This window comes from Chelonia mydas, chromosome 1, assembly GCF_015237465.2.
Source record: "Chelonia mydas isolate rCheMyd1 chromosome 1, rCheMyd1.pri.v2, whole genome shotgun sequence".
Taxonomy (NCBI): domain Eukaryota; kingdom Metazoa; phylum Chordata; order Testudines; family Cheloniidae; genus Chelonia; species Chelonia mydas.
In genome coordinates, this window is record NC_057849.1 from 74,887,526 (window position 1) to 74,909,995 (window position 22,470).

Genomic DNA, 22,470 nt, shown 5'->3' on the forward strand with positions numbered 1-22,470 from the left:
AAAAGCTTTTATCTCTGCAGATGAGCAGAAATTTAAAGGTATAGTACATATAACAGTTTTAAGCACAGATTACCCCTACATGTTCCAAAAATTCTCTATACACTTCATCCAAAAACTGTGAGTGTCTCCTCACCTATTCCCTGGGGCTGTATTTTATTCTATTAAAACCTAATTAAAACTTTAGTCGAAAAATATAGTAAAATACATCCAGAAAGATAACATGAAATGAAAATAATGTTGAATGTTTAATAAGACATAATGTCTGGTATGACCATTAGCTGCAGCTACAGATCCAAGCTGCCAGTGAACAGCAAAACATTTCAGAGTCACAAGTTTAAAATATTCAGAATGCAACCAACTGCCAACATATAACTGAAATATGCAGTTTCTTTGTTCACTTCATATATTTGGCAGGTGGCTCCAAGAAATGAGAACAAACCAGTAAATTACACCACCTATACAAACATTCACCAACTTCTGTCTGAATTTCAGGTGAGATAATATTCTACATAAACACAGGATAGCATTAAGTATTTATGCACGTGAATCAGCTCCAACAGGTGAGACAGAGAAACTTGCCCCAGCATATCCCATAGCTCAGGGGATAGAGCACTCTTCTGGGAGGTGAGAGGCCCAAGTAGAGGTCCCTGCTCCATATCAGGCAGAGAGAGGATTTGAATTCAGGTCTCCCACAAGCTGAACGAGTGCTCTAACCACGGGGTATAGGCTATTAGTGGAGGGAGAAAGGCATAACTGCCACTGTCATCTTCGGTGTGAGTTTAAGCTTGCTCAAACCATGCCTACCAGATTAGGCCCTGAAGGCAAGACAGGTAGGGGAATGTCTAGTTTGTGCACTGTGTTGGGGCTTAGGCATAAATGTAAATCAAGCACCAACCTCCTGGGTAAAGTCAGGACTTAGGCAGTTGCGTACGTGGCTAGCAAGTGAAATGTAGGCACCTTGGAGACTAACTGTGGAAACTATAAGGGACTATAGGTGCCTACAGGGTTAGTCAGCAGCTGAACAGGGGTTTTGTGAAAGCCAATGGCTCCCAAATGTTGGATTTAGGAAGCTACATCCTCCTTGTGAATCCCATCATTATTGTAAGTAATCATTCTTAGGATAGTCTAGTCTAGCTAAATGGAGAATAGTCATCTAGAGATGATAAACAAAGGAATTATCACAAAACTATCTGTAAAATTTGAATTCCACTCCTTGAACTGTTTGTTTGTAAACTATCAGAAAATTAAATAAAACATTTACCAGTTAGGAATTGCTATTTTTGTAATAACTAATTCATATGCCACTTTACAAAACAAACAAACAAAAAAGAATGCATTACCTGTGGTGGAAGCAGAGGTAATCTGATATAGGCAAGCAGCATACTGAGGTCACTACATCTCCTCGCCATGTCATATTTAACCCACATCATTAAGGCATGGAAAATAGTCTCTTCATCAGGAACATTCACGTCATCACTAGCAAGAAGTTTATGTAGTTCCTCAGCCGGCAGTAGTAAAAACTCTTGATTTCTAATAACTTCCATTATGTTATCCTACGTAGAGAGAAGTATTTCAGAGTAAGTCCTACTGGAAAATTAATGCAGCTGCTAAAGCCACAAAAACAACAACAGGATTAGTCAATGACCTTCACACTTATCCTAACACGATCCTCGAGAAAAAAAACAGGATATTAGGATGAAATAGCTATACTTGTAAAACTCAGGATACAAAGGGAGGGTTACACTATGGAACTTTGTTATGAAGACGGAGTGCAATAAACAACCTGAAATAGGGGAACAACGATAAATGGAAAAATAAATCATCATCTGAGAATTAGTGAAGATCAGTGTGTCTGTTTAGATATGTATATGGGACCCATCATTGTAGTAACAGAGCACATCAAATATAGAAAGAAAAAAAAAAAACACATCTTTCTCTATTTTTTTCTTCCCAGTCTGCTGGGGAAATAGCTTAATTAGCTCAGGATTGTGTTACTTATTTATATTCATGAGTGTGAGTGAGTGGGTGGATGATGTTTTACTGTGTGAAGAAACTAGGGAAGAGGTACAGCAAGGAACTGAGGTTTGCAGTTATTTCTTGATTCTAGTGGGAACGTACTGTAGCAAGCCAAGTCAGTGCCAAGAACAGTATATAGTAATTTTAAAAAGTTATAATAAAAGCAAAAGGCTCATAATAAAAACGTTTATAATGACAAAGAAATAATCAGAAAATGATTTTAGTTGGCTGAATCCTGAAGGTTTGATTGTGCCCTCTCACAGGAAAAGTGCATGGAAGGAGGATTACTTATGCAAGGCTTCCTCAGCAGAGATTCCTCCAATTTTGTCCACTGAGGCAGAGTTTGCTCATTCAGAAAGAATTGAAAATTTTCTTACAAAATTCTTGAGATACACAAAGATTTGGAGGGTTATGTTGGAGGCACAGGGCCTTCTCATTGGTGAAAGACTTACCTAGATATGAAAGGGGATGGGAAGCCAATGAAAAGGTTTAAAGAGGGGAGTGAGATAGTCCAGTAGCGAGAAAGGATTGTGATTCTGGATACACCTAAAGTGAGATGAGGGGCAGGGCAGAAAAGAGAAGGAGATGAGAAATGACAAAGGTACAGACAAGAAATTTAAGAGGAAATAGGAAAAGAGATAGGCACCCAATGGGATGAGAAGTAATTCTGTCTCCATATCCATTCAGTTCTTGGGCTACATTTACAGCAGGAGCTGGGAGTGTAATTCACATTTTGAGTAGACTTCCTTATGTTTGCTCTTATAGAGGTAGTGGCGGTAGCATGGGAAGTGGAAAGCGGCAGCATGGGCTAGCTGTCACAAATACATACCCACAGGGTCCAGATTGGTTTGTACTCAGGGCAGCTAGCCCATGTCGCTGTTCACCACTGCCAGTGCTATCAGTTACACTATTTTTAGTCTGCTAGCTCAATGAGAGTGAGCGCAAGTATGTCTACTCAAGCTGGGAATCACAGCCCTAGCTCCAAGGGTAGACATAGCCTCAGACTATCAATGTAGTTTCAAGTTAGCACCAGTTACAGTGGTTTGTTTTTGGGGAGACATGGACAACTGTCCACTAAGAATGGAAACCACCAACTTATTTTATATAAGGTACCAAATCATAATGACTTTGAGTCATCAAGGACTTAGATGTGACAAAATGATGAAAGGCTCTGCATTCCATTACTGTACCCTTGAGTCAGAGGCCCCAGGTATATTGAACATATTCTATAATGTGTGTGTGTATATATATATATATATATATATATATATATGTACCTGAGAAAGAAACTGAAAAAGACAAAGAGTGGCTGTGTGTGTATAATATAAAAAAAATACACAGTGTACCCACACACACACAGAGTTTATAAAGTAGATCTGATGCTTGTAGTAGCGATTGTGAAATACTTTCCATTATAAACCCTTGTTTTTAATTATTTAAAACTTGTAAATATCTGCCTGTGTCTATATCACACACACACACACAAAGAGTTGCACTTTTATTAACATTATCCATATTAACTGCTTTATTTACTAGCCATAATAACTGCTGATTAGAACAAAGAACATCAACATTTAAAAACCTATCCTGAAGTACCTACAGAACCTATAAATTTGAGTCATTGCAGGGATTTAAAAGTCTTTAACTCCCATTAAAGGAAATTTAAGTTTAATAGCTAAGATCCTGTGTAGTGATTTAAAAATGTTAAGGAAAAGGTTTTCAGGCATTTAACCACAAGTTGGCTTTATTTTTATTTTTTTTAATTACATAATAAAACTTGGAAAAATAATTATATTTTCTCACCAAAATGATTCATAAGTCAAGCTTAATTACAATTTAGTTAAATTTAATCTAAACCCTACTATGAAGAAAATTTATGTCTATTTGCTAATAAGAACCAACATAAAAAACTTTGTAATAATGTATGCACCCAATATCCTCACATTATTTAACTGACAGAGGTGGTAGAACAACCCTTCATGAATTCATAAATTTTGAATGTCCTTGGAGAACATTTGGTTACAACTGATATCTTTATCAAATAGTTAAGTTATTTGCTGGCTAGTATTCCAAAAATTAGAAAAATACTCTGAATTCAGAACACTTTTAGCCTCAATTTATTTTTCATATTTATTTTGTATTTTGCATACTTAATAATTACTCACTCCCTGGTACAAGTATTTGGTTTGTTGAGTTCTACCAATTACAAGATCCTACCCTCAATGTAATATAAATAACAATAATAATTAATAATCCAGCAATACCAGAAATGTAACTATTATTTCTCTAGGATTTCAAGTGAAGAAGGCAAACACTAGTCAGACTCATGGACTTTAAGGCCAGAAAGGACCATCAGAATCATCCAGTCTGATCTCCTGCACATCACAGGACACAGAACCTCCCCCACCCCATCCTATAACAGACTCATCACTGCTGGCTGAGCTACTGAAGTCAAATCATGATTTAAAGACTTCAAGTTACAGATAATCCACCATTTACTCTAGTTTAAACCAGCAATCACCCTATGCTGCAGAGGAAGGTGAAACCTTTCCCCTCTCCATCCCCTTGGGTCTCTGCCAATCTGGGGGAAAATTCCTTCCCAATCCCAAATATGGTGATCAGTTGAACCCTGAACATAATAGCAAGACTGGGAAAGAATCTCTTTAGTAATTCAGCTCTCCCCATCTAGTGCCCCATCTCCAGCCATTGGGATATTTGCTACTAGCAGTTGTTAGGATATAGATATTCAGGTCTGTCTGTAAAGGCCTATACTCTAAGAATTTAGGTGTATTCTTATCACTTGGCTAGTTAGAGAGAGATAAAAGAAAGAATCAAAATCACTGTCTGCCGGTGTAAGGGCCTTCTCTTACTGTGATAGTCTGAGGCCCTGATCTTAGGCTAAGGCCTTTGGCTAAGCAACAGGCAGCCATGAACTGGGAAGCGACTGGTCACATCCTCACATTCTAAACTAGTCACATTGAAAGAAGGTGCTATTGGGCTGTTAGGAATACAATCCTGTCCTGATAGTGCCTATCACCTCCAGAGAAAGGGAAGTGCCTAGAAAATGTAAAAGGAAACTTAGTTTGATAGCATCCTGTCTGGCAAGAACTCACTTATCAATAGCTGGGATGTGAAATCCTCACTTCTGTATTGTTTTGTCATTATAGTTCCCACTTTGCTATTGTTTGTCTGTACAATCTCTGTCTAGTTCTGTGATTGTTTCTGTCTGCTGTATAATTAATTTTGCTGGGTGTAAACTAATTAAGGTGGTGGGATATAATTGGTTACATAATCATGTTACAATATGTTAGGATTGGTTAGTTAAATTTCAGGAAAATGATTGGTTAAGGTATAGCTAAGCAGAACTCAAGTTTTACTATATAGTCTGTAGTCAATCAGGAAGTGGGTGGGTGTGGGGGTGGATGTATGGGTGGGGGAAATGGGAACAGGGAATGGGGGTAAGGAAATTGGAATCATGTTTGGCTAAGGGCAGGAATGGGAACAAGGACACAGGTGTAAGGCTCTGTGGTGTCAGAGCTGGGAAGGAGGATACTAAGGAAGGAAACTGGAATCATGCTTGCTGGAAGTTCACCCCAATAAACATCGAATTGTTTGCACCTTTGGACTTCGGGTATTGTTGCTCTCTGTTCATGCGAGAAGGACCAGGGAAGTAAGTGGGTGAAGGAATAAGCCCCCGAACAGCAGTCACAGATGGGCCACATGCCATTGTAGGCAGTCTAATCATACCTTCACCTCCATAAACTTAACTAGCTCAGTCTTGAAGCCAGTTATGATTTTTGCCCCCACTGCTCCCCTTGGAAGACTGTTCCAGAATTTCACTCCTCTGATGGTTAGAATTTCAAGCCTAAACTTGTTTCAGGCCAGTTATATCCATTTGTTCTTGTGTCAATATTGGTGTTTAACTTAAATAACTCCTCTGCCTCTAATATTTATTTCTCTGATATATTTATAGCAAGCAATCATATCTCCCCTCCACCTTCATTTGGTTAGGCTAAACAAGCCAAGCTTCTTGAGTATCCACTTACAAGATAGGTTTTCCATTCCTCTAATCATTCTAATAAGTCCTTCTTTGCACCTGTTCCAGTTTGAATTAATCTTTCTTAACCACAGCAGACCAGAATTGCACACAGTATTCCAGATGAGGTCTCACCTTTGCCTTGTAAAATGGCAACAACACTTCCCTATCTCTGCTGATATTACCTTGGCTGATGAAACCTAGGATTGCATTAGCCTTTTTCACTACTGCATCACACTGGTGGCTCATAGTCATCCTGTGATCAACCAATATACCCAGGTCTTTCTCCTCCTTGGTTGCTTTCAACTGATACATCCCCAGATAAAAGCAAGAATTCTTTGTAGTTAGTCCCTAAGTGCATGACCTTGCACTCTGCACTATTAAAATTTCATCTCATTTATATTACTCCAGTTTTCAAAATGCTACAGATCTTCTTGTATGATATTCCAGTCCTCCTCCGTTTTGGCAATCCCTCCCAATTTTGGGTCATCCACAAATTTTATTAGCAGATTCCCATTTTTTATGGGAATGTCATGAATGAAAATGTTAAGATTGGTCTGAAGACCAATGTATGTCATTAACTACTTTCTCTTTAAAAAAAAATGTCTTCCAAGGCCTTGCATACAGCTGAGTTCAAACTAACTAGTCACTTTCCCTCTCTGGTACTACTCCAATACAGCATAATTTTAACCATCTGTTTTAACCATCATTCGTTTGCATTAAGATTATGTTTTAAACACTTGGTTTGTTGTTTAATAACTTTGTTATAAAAAGACCTATGAAGGAAACCAATGGTGAACTAGGGAATATTCAATAATAACCCCACATACACATTATAGGCCTGATCCATAGCCCATTGAAATAAGAACTGAGAACTAGATCAGGCCCTTGTGTGACCATACACCACCATCACCTAGGAGGAGTTTGACTGAAAGTGTGTTGGATTGTGGAATTTATAATCTGTGGGTGGAAACAGTCCTCTTTTCTGACCATAAGATTGCATAACTCTTAACCATACAGTTTTCTGCTTTAAGGTTTTATCAAAGGGAGACTTTGAGTGCTGGCAAAAGTTCGATAAACATCTCTGGAAAATGAGCATCAGAAATCATAAAAATATACATTGCAAAATGATACTCTGTGTATATTTCTCTGAAGAAAAGATTATGGCACATTATGGTACAATAACATAGAATATCAGGGCTGGAAGGGACCTCAGGAAGTCATCTAGTCCAACCCCCGCTCAAAGCAGGACCCATCCCCAACTAAATCATCGCAGCCAGGGTTTTGTCCAAGCCTGACCTTAAAAACCTCTAAGGAAGGAGATTCCACCACCTCCCTAGGTAACCCATTCCAGTGCTTTACCACCCCTCCTAGTGAAAAAGTTTTTCCTAATGTCCAACCTAAACCTTCCCCACTGCAACTTGAGACCATTACTCTTTGTTCTGTTACTGTTCAGAGTTGAAAATACTGTTTGCAATGGGAAACATACATCTTGGTACATATAAAAGATATATTTCTCACACCCAGACTCACTCTGTCTTTTTCCACACTGCTAAAAATTCTCACCCAAGTCTCTCTCATCTCCTTACTTGACTATTGCAACCTGCATGGCCTTCCCAACACCCATTTCTTTCCCTCTAGTCTACTATTTAATTTGAACTACAACTATTTAATTTGAAGCTGCTAACTTCACCTTCATTGTTTGTTGATTTTATAATGGAGATAGTATGATTCCCTTCTTGCCCTCTTACACTAGAAGACATGAGTTGGTTTTGCTCAATATTTTTAAAGTGGGACGAAGGCAGGGGGAAATCACCTTTATGCTAAGACTAAACATGGAAAATATCTGTCCGAGAAGTGAATGTTTTGTAAAGTTATGGTCTAAAAAGACGGCTTCACACTGAAATAGTTCTATAACCTTAAGTATCTTTGCTATTAATCAGTGTAGTTATATGACAGGTTTCAGAGTAACAGCCGTGTTAGTCTGTATTCGCAAAAAGAAAAGGAGGAGAAAGGAGTTTCCACAGTATGCATCCGATGAAGTGAGCTGTAGCTCACAAAAGCTTATGCTCAAATAAATTGGTTAGTCTCTAAGGTGCCATAAGTACTTTTCTTTTTGTAGTTATATGATCATTCAGCACTTAACTGACATTCAGATCAAAACTCTGTTTGTCAGCATTCACTCCGTTCTATTCTAGTGTACTCTATACAGGTTCTAATCCCACTCTTATAACTGTAGTGTATGAGTGCCTTCAGGGAATGTGACTAATATCTGTCACCTGTGGTTCATTCTTAGGGTGACCAGACAGCAGATGTGAAAGATTGGGACAGCAGGTGGAGGGGTAATAGAAGCCTATATAAGAAAAAGACCCAAAAATCGGGACTGTCCCTATAAAATCGGGACATCTGGTCACCCTATTCATTCTCTCACTCATCTTCTCCCCAGGGGGAAAACTGCATGTGTAGTATAGTGTTTTGGTCAGTAGGGTTGTGGTTTGGTGTTTTTTTTGTTGTTGTTGTTTTGTTTCGTGTAGACACATGTATTTATGTTTGAGAAGCTGAGGTCAAATAAATGTGCTTTGCACTTAGAGTGAAAGGTAGTGAAGTCTGTTGGTCCTTAGTTCCTGGGACAGTTTGTTCCACTGTCTTTGACCAGCCCCCAAGAAAGCACCAGAGTGAGGCAGAGCTTTCTTATCCTCTCTAGGTTCTGATACAGCAGCCACCACTGTGGTATCTGAACATCTTCATAGGAGAATTTGTCTATTTTAAAAACTTTTAACAGCATGCAAACTTTGAATCATTTTAATGAATATAAATTATTAGCAGAGACAAGTCATATGAGCAAAATGCAACTGTACCTAAAAGTGCTGAATTGTGGACACGACAGTAACCAAAATTAAGAATAAAAGAAAAAACTTACTCAGAATGTCACGGCTAAGGTAACCCACTGGATAAATTTCCTAGATCTGAAGAAGAACTCTGAAAGCTTGAAAGTTTCTCTTTCACCAACATAGGTAATATCTCTTATTGGACCAACTTAACATACCTTGTCTCTAATATCCTGGAACCAATGTGTCTACAACACTACATACTTTCCGTGGAAAGTTTCAATTTGTTAACAAACTAAATGCCTGAAAACAAAAACATTTTAAGATTTAGTCAAAATATATCAATTTGGTAGTGATGCTCTGATGGCTCATGAGAGTAATAGTTTGGCTGTCTCATGCCCCCCTTCTTCTCTATGGGCTGGATTTGCCGGCTGCACTACATCTCCCAGAAGGCATCATGGTCAGAATGCCAAAATGAACCACTTTTCCTCCAACAGGGGAAACTGGTACATCATGAGAGAGGTACACCAATCAGAGAGTCCAGCCTATAAAGGAAAATGGGAGCTTGAGCCACCTGAACTGCCACTCCATTAAGGCAAAGAGGCAGCATTTCCAAATCCAAGTATTTTCATATGGGGCTGAAATTTCGCTGTATTGACATTTCTGACAAATATAAAAATTTCCCGTGGAATTTTTTCCAATCAAGTCTAAATTCCACTGCAGAGCCTCTATCCCATGGTCTTTGTGGGTGTCTACTACAAAGAGACCACGTATATAATATGGTGTGTCAAGACCTTTAACTTCCATTAACTGGTGTTTGATAAAATTAACCAAAATTTGCAAACCTGGGTGCTTAAAACTATAGTTAGATGCTTAAGTAAAAGTGTCCAGATTTCCAAATGTGCTGAGATGTCCTAACTCCCATTTCCTACTGTGGGATTTGTGGGTATTGAGCTTGTCTTAAATTCTGGCCACTTTTATCTCAGTGCCTAAATATGGCTATAGAATCCTAGCTTTAGCCACCTAGGTTTGAAAAGTTTGGTCATTAGATTCACTAATTTGTTAACATTTCTATTAAACCCAGGGTTCTAATATCATTAGGGTTGCAGTTGCAACATGTCAGAGCAAATCAATCCTCAGTAAAGAAATGATAGTTAGAAAGGCATGCAGATTATCATATGCACATGAGGTAAATGTCCAGGATATCTGATTCATGATCCAGTGTGGAATTTTGTTACTTTCGTCCAATTATTAATATTTCTATTATATCTGTAATGTGAGGTTCTCAAAGGGCTTACCAAACATCAGTTAGTTAAGCTACACAACTTCCCTATCAGTTAGGTAAGGAATAGAAAAATCATATCATTCACCACTCCACACAGACATATCTGGGCATAATTCAGCAGCACACAGCAATTTTTAGTAAAAGGAACACTATGCACATAGAGCAGGGGTGGGCAAACTTTTTAGCCTGAGAGCCATGTCAGGGTTGCACAACTGTATGGAGGGCCGGGTAGGGAAGCCTGGCTCCTGCCCCCTATCTGCCCCCTCCCACTTCCTGCCCCCTGACTGCCCTCCTTAGAACCCCCAACCCATCCAACCCCCTCCCCAGGACCCCACCCCCAGGGCCCCACACCTATCCACCCCCCCCGTTCCCCATCCCCCAACTGCCCCACCCCCTATCCACACCCCCGCCCACTGACAGCTCCCCCGGGACTCCTCTGTCTATCCAACCCCCCCTGCTCACCATCCCCTGACCGCACCCCCCAGAACCTCTGTCCCATCCAACCGCCCCCTGCTCCCTGTCCCCTGACTGCCCTCGGGACCCCCTGTGTTGTATCAGCCAGGCAAGGTACTAACAAGCTTCAACAGGACTTTATTTTCAAAGTGGAAACCTCTTTCCAAGATGCTGCTGCACCCTCTGTAGCTTTCTCCCAGCCTCTCAACTCCTCCCCGCTCCTTCCTGTTTCCTGTCCTTTCAGACTCCCAACAGCCAGTGCTCCCAATTCTAATAATTAGAAGCAACATCTAAACACCACATTCCCTCCTCTCTTAAGAAACTCTCCCAATTAAAATAAACATTGTTCTAACCACAGGAACAAATATGAAACAAGACACTGTTGGCAGAAATATTACACTGAAGACACTGTAGATACTACATAACAGTCTCTAGTCCAGACAGGTGGTCGTCTGGGTCTGACAGGCCGTCTCTCAAGCCCCGGTTCCAGTACAATGTCTAGTTGTGTTGGTACTATGGTGAAGTCATCCAATGCAGACTGGGTGTTGGCATAATCTCTTCTTGGTGCATAGGCAGGTGCAAGATAAGAAGCATTCCATACCCACCCACCAGAAAGAGAAGAAGGCACCTTACACCTATTGACTATGATTTTAAGAGGAACTGTGAATTTATGGTCCCCTTTGCGTAAAATTCCAGGTTTTCGTATTCTAATGAAGGAACCACACAAACTTTGGTTCCTTAGCACCCCGCTGCTTCTCTGTGAAAGTCTTAGACTTTGCTTGGTTCTGTTCAACTGTTTTTCCCTCACATAATCCTCATTTGGGGCATCAGGTCGCGCCTTTAACAATCCAGCAATGTTCAGTTTAGTATTCATCTGTTTCCCATGCAGTAACTCTGTAGGTGATCTTTGCGTTGTGGCATGTCGTGTAGCCCGGTATGCTAGCAAGAAATTAGTAGTGAAGGGTATCCACAATCGCCCTTCCAGTTTAGCCATTTGCAAATTCTTTCAAACTTCTGTTAAACCGTTCGATTTCCCCATTGGCTTGAGGGTAATATAGAGATGACCTGCTGTGTAAAATGTTCCTCTGTGCTAGAAAAATTTCAAACTTCAGGGAAGTAAATTGACTACCATTATCTGAAACCAGTTCTTTGGGGTTACCTTCCCTGCTAAAAACTGAAGAGAGGAACTTAATTACTGTAGCAGAAGAGATTTGCGATGTAAACGCTACCTCAGGCCATTTACTGAAATAGTCTATTAAAGTGATGGCATAACAGTCAATTGGAGCAGGATAAAAGGATCCTACAATGTCAATCACCACTTTTTCCCCATGCAGATTCAGGAAGAGGAATAGGCTGTAATGGAGGGGTACATGTCACTGCTGTCTTATCATGCATTTGGCAAATGACACAGAATTTTATGAGTGCTTCAGTTTGAGAGTCCATCCCTGGCCACCAATACAGATCCTGTAGTCATTGTTTGGTTCGGACAATTCCTTGATGCATATTGTGTGCCAGGTGTATGAGTTTTGACTGTAATTCTTCTGGCACAAGGATCCAGTGTGTACCCCATAGCACACAGCCATCGAGCAAAGAAAATTCATCCCGAACTCTAAAATAAGGCACCAAAACTGGGTCAAGGTTTTTAGGGTGACTGGGCCATCTCTTTGTCAGGAATTCCTGTAGTTTTTGTTGAATTAGACACGCTGAAGAAGCAGCTTGAAATTGTTCTCTGCAGCGAGAGTGCTTATAATAAGCACAACTACTACATCCTCATCCTCTGTTGGACCATTGGTGAAGGCAATCAGCTACCACATTTTGGTTTCCAGGCTTATATTCCAGTTCATAATTGAAAGAGCTGTCTTGCAGACCATCTAGCAATACAGTATCCTGCTCTTCCCAGTCCTTTTGTGATGAGCAACATCAAAGGGCTGTGGTCTGTGTCCAACTTGAACGTGTGGCCCCACAGGTAAGTTCTCCATTTTTCAGTAGCCCAGACACAAGCAAGTGCTTCTTTTTCGACTGTAGAATATTTTCTCTCAGCATTCCTTAGTGTCCTTGAAGCAAATGCAACACTCCTCTGTGTTGTCCTCATGCAGTTGTGTGAGAACAGCCCCAAGTCCATAATCAGAAGCATCAGTAGTTACAATTGTGGGCAATGCAGGCCTGAATAGTGCAAGTACTGGACTATGTACAATCAAGTCTTTCACTGTTTCGAAACTAGCTTGTACATCCGTTGTCCACACTAAGGTTGAACTTATTAATTCTCGTAATGGTTCAATGACGGATGCATAATTGGGAATGAATTTTGCATACCAGGAGGTAAGACACAAGAAGGAAAGTAAGGTTTGTAAATCTGTTGGAGGAGAAGCATTTGAAATTGCCAGGATATGATCTGGATCAGGTTTTAGTCCAGCCTGTGAAATTGTATGCCCCAGAAAGGAGGAGAGTTCACTTTGTCTAAATTTGCATTTGGACCTATTGAGCTGGAGGCCTGCTGTGCTGATGCAGTTTAGTACAGACTGCAGGTTATCGTCATGCTTTTCAGAAGTATTTCTAAACACGATAATATCATCCAGATAGCACTGAACTCCATATTGATTCTTCAGAAGAAATGACATTTTTTGAAAGGCACGTGGGGCAGATGTGAGACCTTATGAAACACGTTTAAAACGAAATAGTCCCTCATGTGTAATAAATGCTGTGAGGTCTCTGCTGTCTTCATGCAAGACAACCTGGTGGTATGCGCTCTGAAAATCAAGAGTAGAAAATATCTTTGCTCCACGGAGTTCTGCAAACACTTCTTCTGTGAGGAAGAGGATGGCTGTCAATCACAATAGCTTTATTTGGCTCCCTTAAGTCCACACAAAGGTGAATGCCTCCACCTTTCTTCTGTGTCACTACTATAGGTGAAACCCATTCCAAGGAGTCACTCTCTTCAATAATGTCCTTTTGAACAAGTTTTATAAGTTCCCCTGAAACAGCTTCCCTGACTGAAAATGGTAAGTGCCATAACTTCTGTCGTACAGGCATCACATTATTCCGCATTTTAACTTTATGCAGAAACCCATAAGCACAGCAGAGTTTCTCCTCAACTTGGTGTTGGGTCCCAGCTGAAACTGGTGTGTGTACCGCAAGAGTGCTTTGCTGAGGAAGATCAATTCGTCCATTAACTACCCTGAGATTTAAAGCAGCCAATAAATCTCTGCCAAGGATAGGAGTGCCTTTGTGGGCAATGTAGACCTCTGCAGTTACACAGCAATCATCAAAAGTAACTATTACTGTCAGGCATCCATGTACTGGAATATAGTTTTTCAAATAGCACACCAAGTGAAGTTTGGGTTCAGTAAGAGGCACATCTTTAAAGTCATGCAGATAGATGGAATCAGGTAGTATAGATACTGCTCAGCCAGTGTCCAACATTAGCTGAATGGAGAGTGTAGTTTGCCTGAGGGTATGGCGGAAACGTTTACAGTGAACTTTATCTGTTCTGGAATATGTGCAGTAGTGATTTTGTCTATGCTCAGCACAGTAACATCTGGTATTGTAACTGCATGCACCTGTTGATTGGACTGGCTACTGTGACATACTTTAGCAAAATGTCCAATCTTTTTTCAATGATTGCACTAAGCTACTTTTGCTGGACATCCTGTGTAGCTTGCAAGGTGTTGTGGGGATCCACAGTGAAAACGTGCTTTTACTTTATTTTGAATTTGCTGATTCAGTGGTTTTTCATTAGTTTTCCTCTTGCAATTGTGTCTGCAGTGGCGGTGAACTTTTCTGCAAAGGAGTCACAGCCTGGACTGTGCCTCCTGTATCCATGCTCATTATTTTGGCTTCAGCTGTAGCTGACTCAATCTGAGTAGCAATGGTTATTGCTTTTCTTAGTGTAAGTTGTGGTTCTAGAAGTAAGTGTTCTCTTACATGAAGCATGGTTGTTTTCTCAGTGAGCCGGTCTCTAATCATCTCATCTGCCATATTCCCAAAGTCACAAATTACAATCAGACTCCTCAGGGAAGCAATATACTGCATTATAGTTTCCCCTAGTTTCTGCTCACGCTGGCGAAATCTGTAGCATTTAGCTACTACATTCACTTTTGGCACAAAAAATTCCTTAATGCAGTGAGTGCAGTCTCATATTTATCATCTGCAAGGGGAAAAAAGTGTAAACTATATGCTGCCCTTCTGCTCCAAGGCAATGGATTAGCAGAGCACGCTTTCTTACTTCAGAAATCTCTGTAGCACTGATGTTTGAGACTTATCTACTTGCAATATGAATACAGGTAGTAAAAGCAATTGGAGGTTCACCTGGGCTTTGCAGAAAGGGAGCAGGTGGGTTCAGAGGCAGAAGATCCATCCTCATTGCCAAAATGTTGTATCAACCAGGCAAGGTACTAACAAGCTTCAAGAGGACTTTATATTCAAAGTGGAAACCTCTTTACCAAGCTGCTGCTGCTCCCTCTGTAGCTTTCTCCCAGCCTCTCAACTCCTCCCCCCTCCTTCCTGTTTCCTGTCCTTTCAGACTCCCAACAGCCAGTGCTCCCAATTCTAATAATTACAAGCAACATCTAAACACCACACCCTGCCCCTTATCCACCCCTCCTCCCTGCTCCCCACCTCCTTACTATGCTGCTCAGAGCAGCAGGGGCTCACAGCCCTGCCACCAGGCTGGAGCCCACCGCGCTGCCCACAGCGCTGCCTGGCAGGAGTGGCAGGCCAGAGTGCTGGTGGAATGGCGCGCTAAGGCTGCGGGGAAGGGGGGGGAAGCAGGGGAGGGGCCGGGGGCTAGCCTCCCTGGCCGGGAGCTCAAGGGCCGGGCAGGACAGTCCTGTGGGCCGGATGTGGCCTGCGGGCTGTAGTTTGCCCATCTCTGACAGAGGGAGGCCTTATGTCTTGAGGATAGAATTAGGGAGCTAAAACAGATCATTAGGCTGAAAACAAAGTTTGTGCTAAATAAAGTAAGTAAATCAATCAGTCAGTGGACAGAATGTCTGAACCAGCTAAGACAAAAGGGAGAATATCCAGAGAACCATTTACTAAAAATGGACAAGATACTTTAGGAATGCAGAGATGAGGCAAAGAGTAAGTTGAACATGGACAATGCATGGACCGAGCATGCTGCACTGAGATTGGTTTCTGCAAAGTAACCAAAACAATTCCAAAATGTGTGATGCAATGTAATGTGTAAATGTATATAAAGGAAGAGGTTTTCTGTGTAAGTTTGGATGTATGGTATGCCCACCCCATGCTTGAGTCTGGTCAACTCAGTGTAGCTCTGCTGTATGACAAATAAAGGAACCTGACTCATGAAATCTGGGAGTCAAACTGGATGAAATGTTCTCTCAGAAATGGACAAGGTATTCTGGATAAGCCAAACAGGAAAGGTCTTGGAGAGAATCCCCACAGAATATGCAAAAACATGAAGTTTTTTTTAAAAAAACTTCTTTATAAATAGCTAATCAATACTGTAATTAACATTATGTTCAAATAATAATTGGGAACTCTGCTACAACATTACAGAGAAATTGTCTTCATATTCCTGTACATTACATTCCTGTACATTAAATTAAAATTAAACATAATTAGCCATTAAAATGAAAATGTATCTAATTAACCATGAGGAATCATATTATTATGGACTAATGCATGGTTCTATTGCACACACTTCCCACGCTACAGAGATTTAAACATTTCTCCCCTTCTTCATTAGCCACCTCTCAGAATATATACATTGTATGCTTCAAAAGTGATAACTGTTTTTGTAGAGAATGTGTTTCAGTTAAGTTTTTATGAAAGGAGTAAAATGTTTAAAAAACTATGTTAATACATCAAGTCCTAGGGCTATTTGAACTTAAAACCAAATACTTTAAAATGATCACAGTAGAAATGTATGAAAGATTTAGCATTTATATTACATCTTGGTGTAGAAAAGCATACATGTTTACAATAAGGAAGCACTTGCAGAAAATACATTTCCAGTCATAAAGAGGATACATGCAGTACAGCAACAAAGCGGCACCATTTGCGTTTCCTTTTACACACACACACACACACACACACACAGAGTAGAAACCCAGCCTACTTCCTAATGCACATGCAGTATATTGGAAGCCTTAATAAGTGTCCCAGTTAGAATGATTTTACTATGACTCTAGGAAACAGAGACTGTATTTTAAATGGAAAAAAGGGTACACAAAAGAGAATCTAGGAGAAAAAAAAAAATGTTTCCCTAATACAGAGGGACTTCAAAAAATGCAATTATTAAAGTTTTGATAATTATTTCTTGTCAATATATAGACCTCAAGCACATAATTAAAATTTGCATAACAAGAAAGAGAAATCATTGCAAATTGTCCTTAAAATAAGTCTGGGTTTAATAAAGAATAGGCCCCCCATCTTCCCCCTAAAAATTACCTTCAGATTGGAGCAATCTTTTGCCATCAAAAGTCTTCTAAAAGATATAGTTTGTACAAAGACTTATTATACTCAACCACAGACTACTTTATCTCTTCCACCAAAATAAGGCCAGACATTGTAATGTCAGTTACCAGAAATGAGCTACTTCTATCAACTCCCTATGTGGATGGTTAAAATGCAAGTCACTGAAAAGCTGTCACATTAAACTATTATTCACTGATGAAACACTTAAAAACTGTTCAACGAATGCTGGAAATATATAAATGTACTACTATATGAAATCCGAAAGACAAATTCCACACTAAAGTGAGATTACAAAACACGAATAAAACAAGAGTAACATGCGATAATTTCTCAATGTCAATTTTTTGTTGGGGGGGGGGGGGGGAGAGGAAGGGAACTCAAGCATTCTTATCTCGTTGTTTGTTCTTCATGACCTGCTCTTCCTCGAGGCCCCATCTCATGCTGACTCATTCTACTCACTCCCTTTAAAATCCATCAGTATACTGTAACTCCTTTATTAATGGCGAGGACTGTCTTAACGGCAAGGTGATGCAGCAGTCTTTTGACCCCAACTAGAATTGCTACAGCTATGCTGTCACTAGACCATTAGTCCCTGACATCACTTATTTACGTTGCTGTAAATCAACAGAAGGATTTCTAGACTAATATTTGCTCCAGTAAAATTACACAAATTCTTTCCTCTTTTGTGCTTACAAACATTTTCAGTAACTTATAGAAGAAATAAACAGGCTACAAAAGAGTCAGGATGTGGACCAGAGAAGTCACTCTCTGCTGCAGTTGGCAGTTTATTTTAAAAAGAATGTTCATGCTTCTCTTCTCTAAAGAATGAAAACACCTTGTGCTTGGAATTTGCAAGAATGTTATGGGGAAGCCCCAACACCGTTCAGGTTCACCTGCCACTGCTTTCTTCTCTCCACAATTTACAAGGTTAGGATGCTTTTTGCAGGAGCAGGGGGAATATTTCAACTCAGAAAGACAAATGAGATTCATTCAAAAATATTAATAGTTATTCAGCTGAGCTGCCTGTAGTGCTGCTGGAAGAAGTTCTAGAGGAAGCCAACAAAATCTTGAAAGTCACAACAAAATATGTCAAATTATAGTAGAAAGCTCTGCAAATAAAATCTTTTGTGCTGACTAGACAGTAGCAAACATCTCCAGTCTACAATATTATTAATAAGGCTATCTAATTGGCCTGTAGTGCCAAATGAAGTAAATAAGTTCAATTTCCAGCTGTAGCCACTAACTACCCAGTCCAGCATGTGCTACAAGCCCTACCAATCCGCCACTCTCAGACTTTGCTTAGAGGGGGGGAATGCCTCATGTTGCTGTGGAATGCTTCTTGTATCTGAGCAAGGATCAGTGTTGATAAGCTGTTTCCTACTGAAGTTTCAGTCAGATCTAGGAAGATCACTGAAAAAACAGAAGATGGGAAAACCATTGAGAACTAAAAGCAAAAGAACATCTCAGAGCATATGACTTACATATTAAAATGTGTATGTCTGCAGAATGTTCTCATAGAAGAACAGAATGTTAGGAAGAGATGAGAACATTCAGGTGTAGTACAGGTGTAGTACAAAATGGATTAATCAATGATGTGCTAACTTTTGATAGTCATTGTTGAAGCCTCCGACTGAGCAATTACAGCCCGGTAAGTCTAACGTCAGTACCGGGCAAATTAGTTGAAACAATAGTAAAGAATAAAATTATCAGACACAGCAAACAAATTGTTGCACAAAAGTTGCACAAAATTGTTGCACATGGTTTCTGTAAAGGGAGATCATGTCTTACTCATCTATTAGAGTTCTTTGAGGGGGGTCAACAAACATGTGGACAAGGGGGATCCAGTGGACATAGTGTACTTAGATTTCCAGAAAGCCTTTGACAAGGGCCCTCACCAAAGGCTCTGATGTAAATTAAGTTGTCATGGGATAATAGGGAAGATCCTTTCATGGACTGAGAACTGGTTAAAAGACAGGGAACAAAGGGTAGGAATAAATGGTAACTTTTCAGAATGGAGAGGGGTAATTAGCGGTGTTCCCCAAGGGTCAGTCCTAGGACCAATCCTATTCAACATATCCATAAATGATCTGGAGAAAGGGGTAAACAGTGAGGTGGCAAAGTTTGCAGATGATACTAAACTGCTCGAGATACTTAAGATCAAAGCAGACTGTGAAGAACTTCAAAAAGATCTCACAAAACTAAGTGATTGGGCAACAAAATGGCAAATGAAATTTAATGTGGATAAATGTAAAGTAATGCACATTGGAAAAAATAACCCCAATTATACATACAATACGATGGAGGCTAATTTAGCTACAACTAATCAGGAGAAAGATCTTGGAGTCGTCGTGGATAGTTCTCTGAAGACGTCTATGCAGTGTGCAGTGGCAGTCAAAGAAGCAAATGGGATGTTAGGAATCATTAAAAAAGGGAAAGAGAATAAGACGGAGAATATTTTATTACCCTTATATAAATCCATGGTACATGCACGTATTGAATACTGCGTACAGATGTGGTCCCTGCATCTCAAAAAAGATATACTGGCATTAGAAAAGGTTCAGAAAAGGGCAACTAAAATGATTAGGGGTTTGGAACGGGTCCCATATGAGGACAGATTAAAGAGGCTAGGACTTTTCAGCTTGGAAAAGAAGAGACTAAGGGGGGATAATGTTAGAGGTATAAAATTATGAGTGGTGTGGAGAAAGTGAATAAGGAAAAGTTATTTACTTGTTCCCATAATATAAGAACTAGGGGGCACGAAATGAAATTAATGGGCAGCAGATTTAAAACAAATAAAAGGAAGTTCTTCTTCACTCAGCGCACAGTCAACCTGTGGAACTCTTTGCCTGAGGAGGTTGTGAAGGCTAGGACTATAACAGGGTTTAAAAGAGAACTGGATAAATTAATGGCGGTTAAGTCCATTAATGGCTATTAGCCAGGATGGGTAAGGAATGGTGTCCCTAGCCTCTATTTGTCAGAGGGTGGAGATGGATGGCAGGAGAGAGATCATTTGATCATTACCTGTTAGGTTCACGCCCTCTGGGGCGCCTGGCATTGGCCACTGTTGGTAGACAGGATACTGGGCTGGATGGACCTTTGGGCTGACCCAGTATGGTTGTTCTTATGTTCTTTACTAGAATTTCACACCTCTCTGGGATTTGTTTCGGGACGTTGGTGTCAGGGTTCTCTCCCCACTCTGAACTCTAGGGTTCAGACGTGGGGACCCACATGAAAGGCCCCCTAAGCTTATTTCTACCAGATTAGGTTAAAAAACTCCCCAAGGCACAAATTCTCCCTTGCAACTTGGATTAGGTAACGCTGCCACCACCAAGTGATTTAGACAAACTCAGGGAAAGGACCACTTGGAGTTCCTACTCCCTGCTAATATCCCCCACTTTCCTGGGGAGGCTTGAGAATAAACAAGATGAGCACAGACCAACCTTGGGTTTTTTTAGGACACAAAAAAACCCCAAATCAGATTCTAAAGAAACAGAACTTTATTGTAAAGAAAAAAGGTAAAGGAAGCACCTCTGTAAAATAAGAATGGAAGATAATCTTACAGGGCAATCAGATTCAAAAAACACAGAGGATTTCCCTCTGGGCCAAACTTTAAAGTTACAAAAAGAAAGCCAGGAATACACCTTCCTCTCGGAACAGAGAAAAATCACAAGCCAAAACAAAAATAAGCTAACACATTCCCTTGCTAGTACTTACTGATTCTAATGGAGTTGGATTGCTTGCTTCCTTGATCTGTGTCCAGCAAGCACACAGAACAGACAGACCAAAACCTTCCCCTGCCCCAGTTTGAAAGTATCTTGTCCCCTTATTGGTCCTTTTGGTCAGGTGCCAGCCAGGTTACCTGAGCTTCTTAACCCTTTACAGGTAAAAGGATTTTGTGCCTCTGACAAGGAGGGATTTTATATAGTACTGTATACAGGAAGGTTGTTACTGTTCCATTTATATTTATGACAGTTGGTATCAAGACTCAAGACAACCCTACATTCGGTAACACATTGTCCTGTGAGTTATCTTCACAGGCCGCATATAATCTGATTGTGGGCTGTGAGACAGTTTGTCTACACTGACCGTCCGCAGGCCCGGCCCCCTACAGCTCCCAGTGGCCGCCGTTCACTGTTCCTGGCCAATGGGAGCTGCAGGGGGGGCGTGTCTGTGGACAGTTTACGTCAGCAAAATGTCTCACAACCCGCATTCAGGTTAGCCTGATGGGTTGCCCACTGCTGCCCTAAATTCTCAATCTGAATATTTTCAATCCCTCCTGTTGGATTTTATATTGTCTCTGCTAATTAAAACTAAACTAAAATAAATAATTCCTTTGGCACTTCATGCATTTCAAATACATCACAGAATCAGATTGTTTTTTCAAGTTGGTCCAGGTTTCTTCCCTCTTCGACATTCATATAAACCTGAATCTCTGGAACATGAATGTCATTTGCCCATAGATTAGGATTTGGCTGGGCCAACAGGGTGATAGGGCAACCAGGTTAGATTTGCCTGCTTGCTTACTCACTCTTACTCCCCTTCATAATGCACTCATTATTTTCATTCTTTTTCTGTCGTTTTATATGCTCTTATTTGATCTACTCTGTACTGTTTCTCCTTTTCCCCTGCTCTCCCTGCATTCAGTAAACATGGACAAAATGTCCAAATTTTGGGAGATTGCTGTATGAAGATTAAATCAGTGACTACCAGCAAGTTCTTTTCCGATTTGCTCTATTGCACATTTGCAAGGAAAATGAAAAAAAGTCCTTATTCTGTTTCTGTCTGAACATCTTCTGTTTGGTCATTTGCAGGGGAGAATTTAAATTATTTTTGTACTAATGCAAACCAGCAATTAAAAGTGCACACACTGAGTACTGTAAGGTTATAAGGCAATTCACAGGATCAGTATTACTAAAATGGCTTCTTTATGCTTTTTGTGGCATGTAAAGGGGCTACGTCAGGGCTCGACCCTCTCCAGGGCAGCGGGGAGCCACACCAGCTCGCTGCACACAGTTGACTTTGGGGAATTTGTCCGGCCACCAGAGTCTCCCTCGGCAGCCCTTGCGGTACTTGGAACAAGCACTGTAGGCCTGGGCCCTGAGTCAGGGTGGTGCCACAAATAGTCAGTAGTTCAGGCCCTCAGGCAGGGGCTGAGCAACACAGCACTTGTGAATTAGCCCAGGCCTTCAAGGACCTGGAAGAGGGGGAGACTGCCACCCACAAGTTGGGTGGGAGGAGGGACGCAGGCCCACCCACTCCACTGCGTCCCAGCCCGGGGCCCTAGGTGTGGCAAACGACCCACTGCTGGGTCAGCGGGGATCCTGACCGCAACACACTGACATGGGCTCTGGCAGAGTTACAGCCAGACTAGTGTCAGCTGTCCCCGGGCTGCTTCGTAACTCCCCTCCTTCTGG

At 40.7% G+C, this 22,470-nt stretch overlaps 1 protein-coding gene across 1 annotated transcript in view; it reads right to left on the bottom strand.

Moving 5' to 3' along the window:
- KLHL1 (kelch like family member 1) overlaps positions 1-22,470 on the bottom strand; it is a 445,797-nt gene that overhangs the window by 180,019 nt on the left and 243,308 nt on the right. The window contains exon 5 of the mRNA XM_037895040.2: positions 1,341-1,553. Coding sequence (XP_037750968.1) covers positions 1,341-1,553 — 213 coding nt within the window. The remainder of the gene's footprint in view (positions 1-1,340; positions 1,554-22,470) is intronic.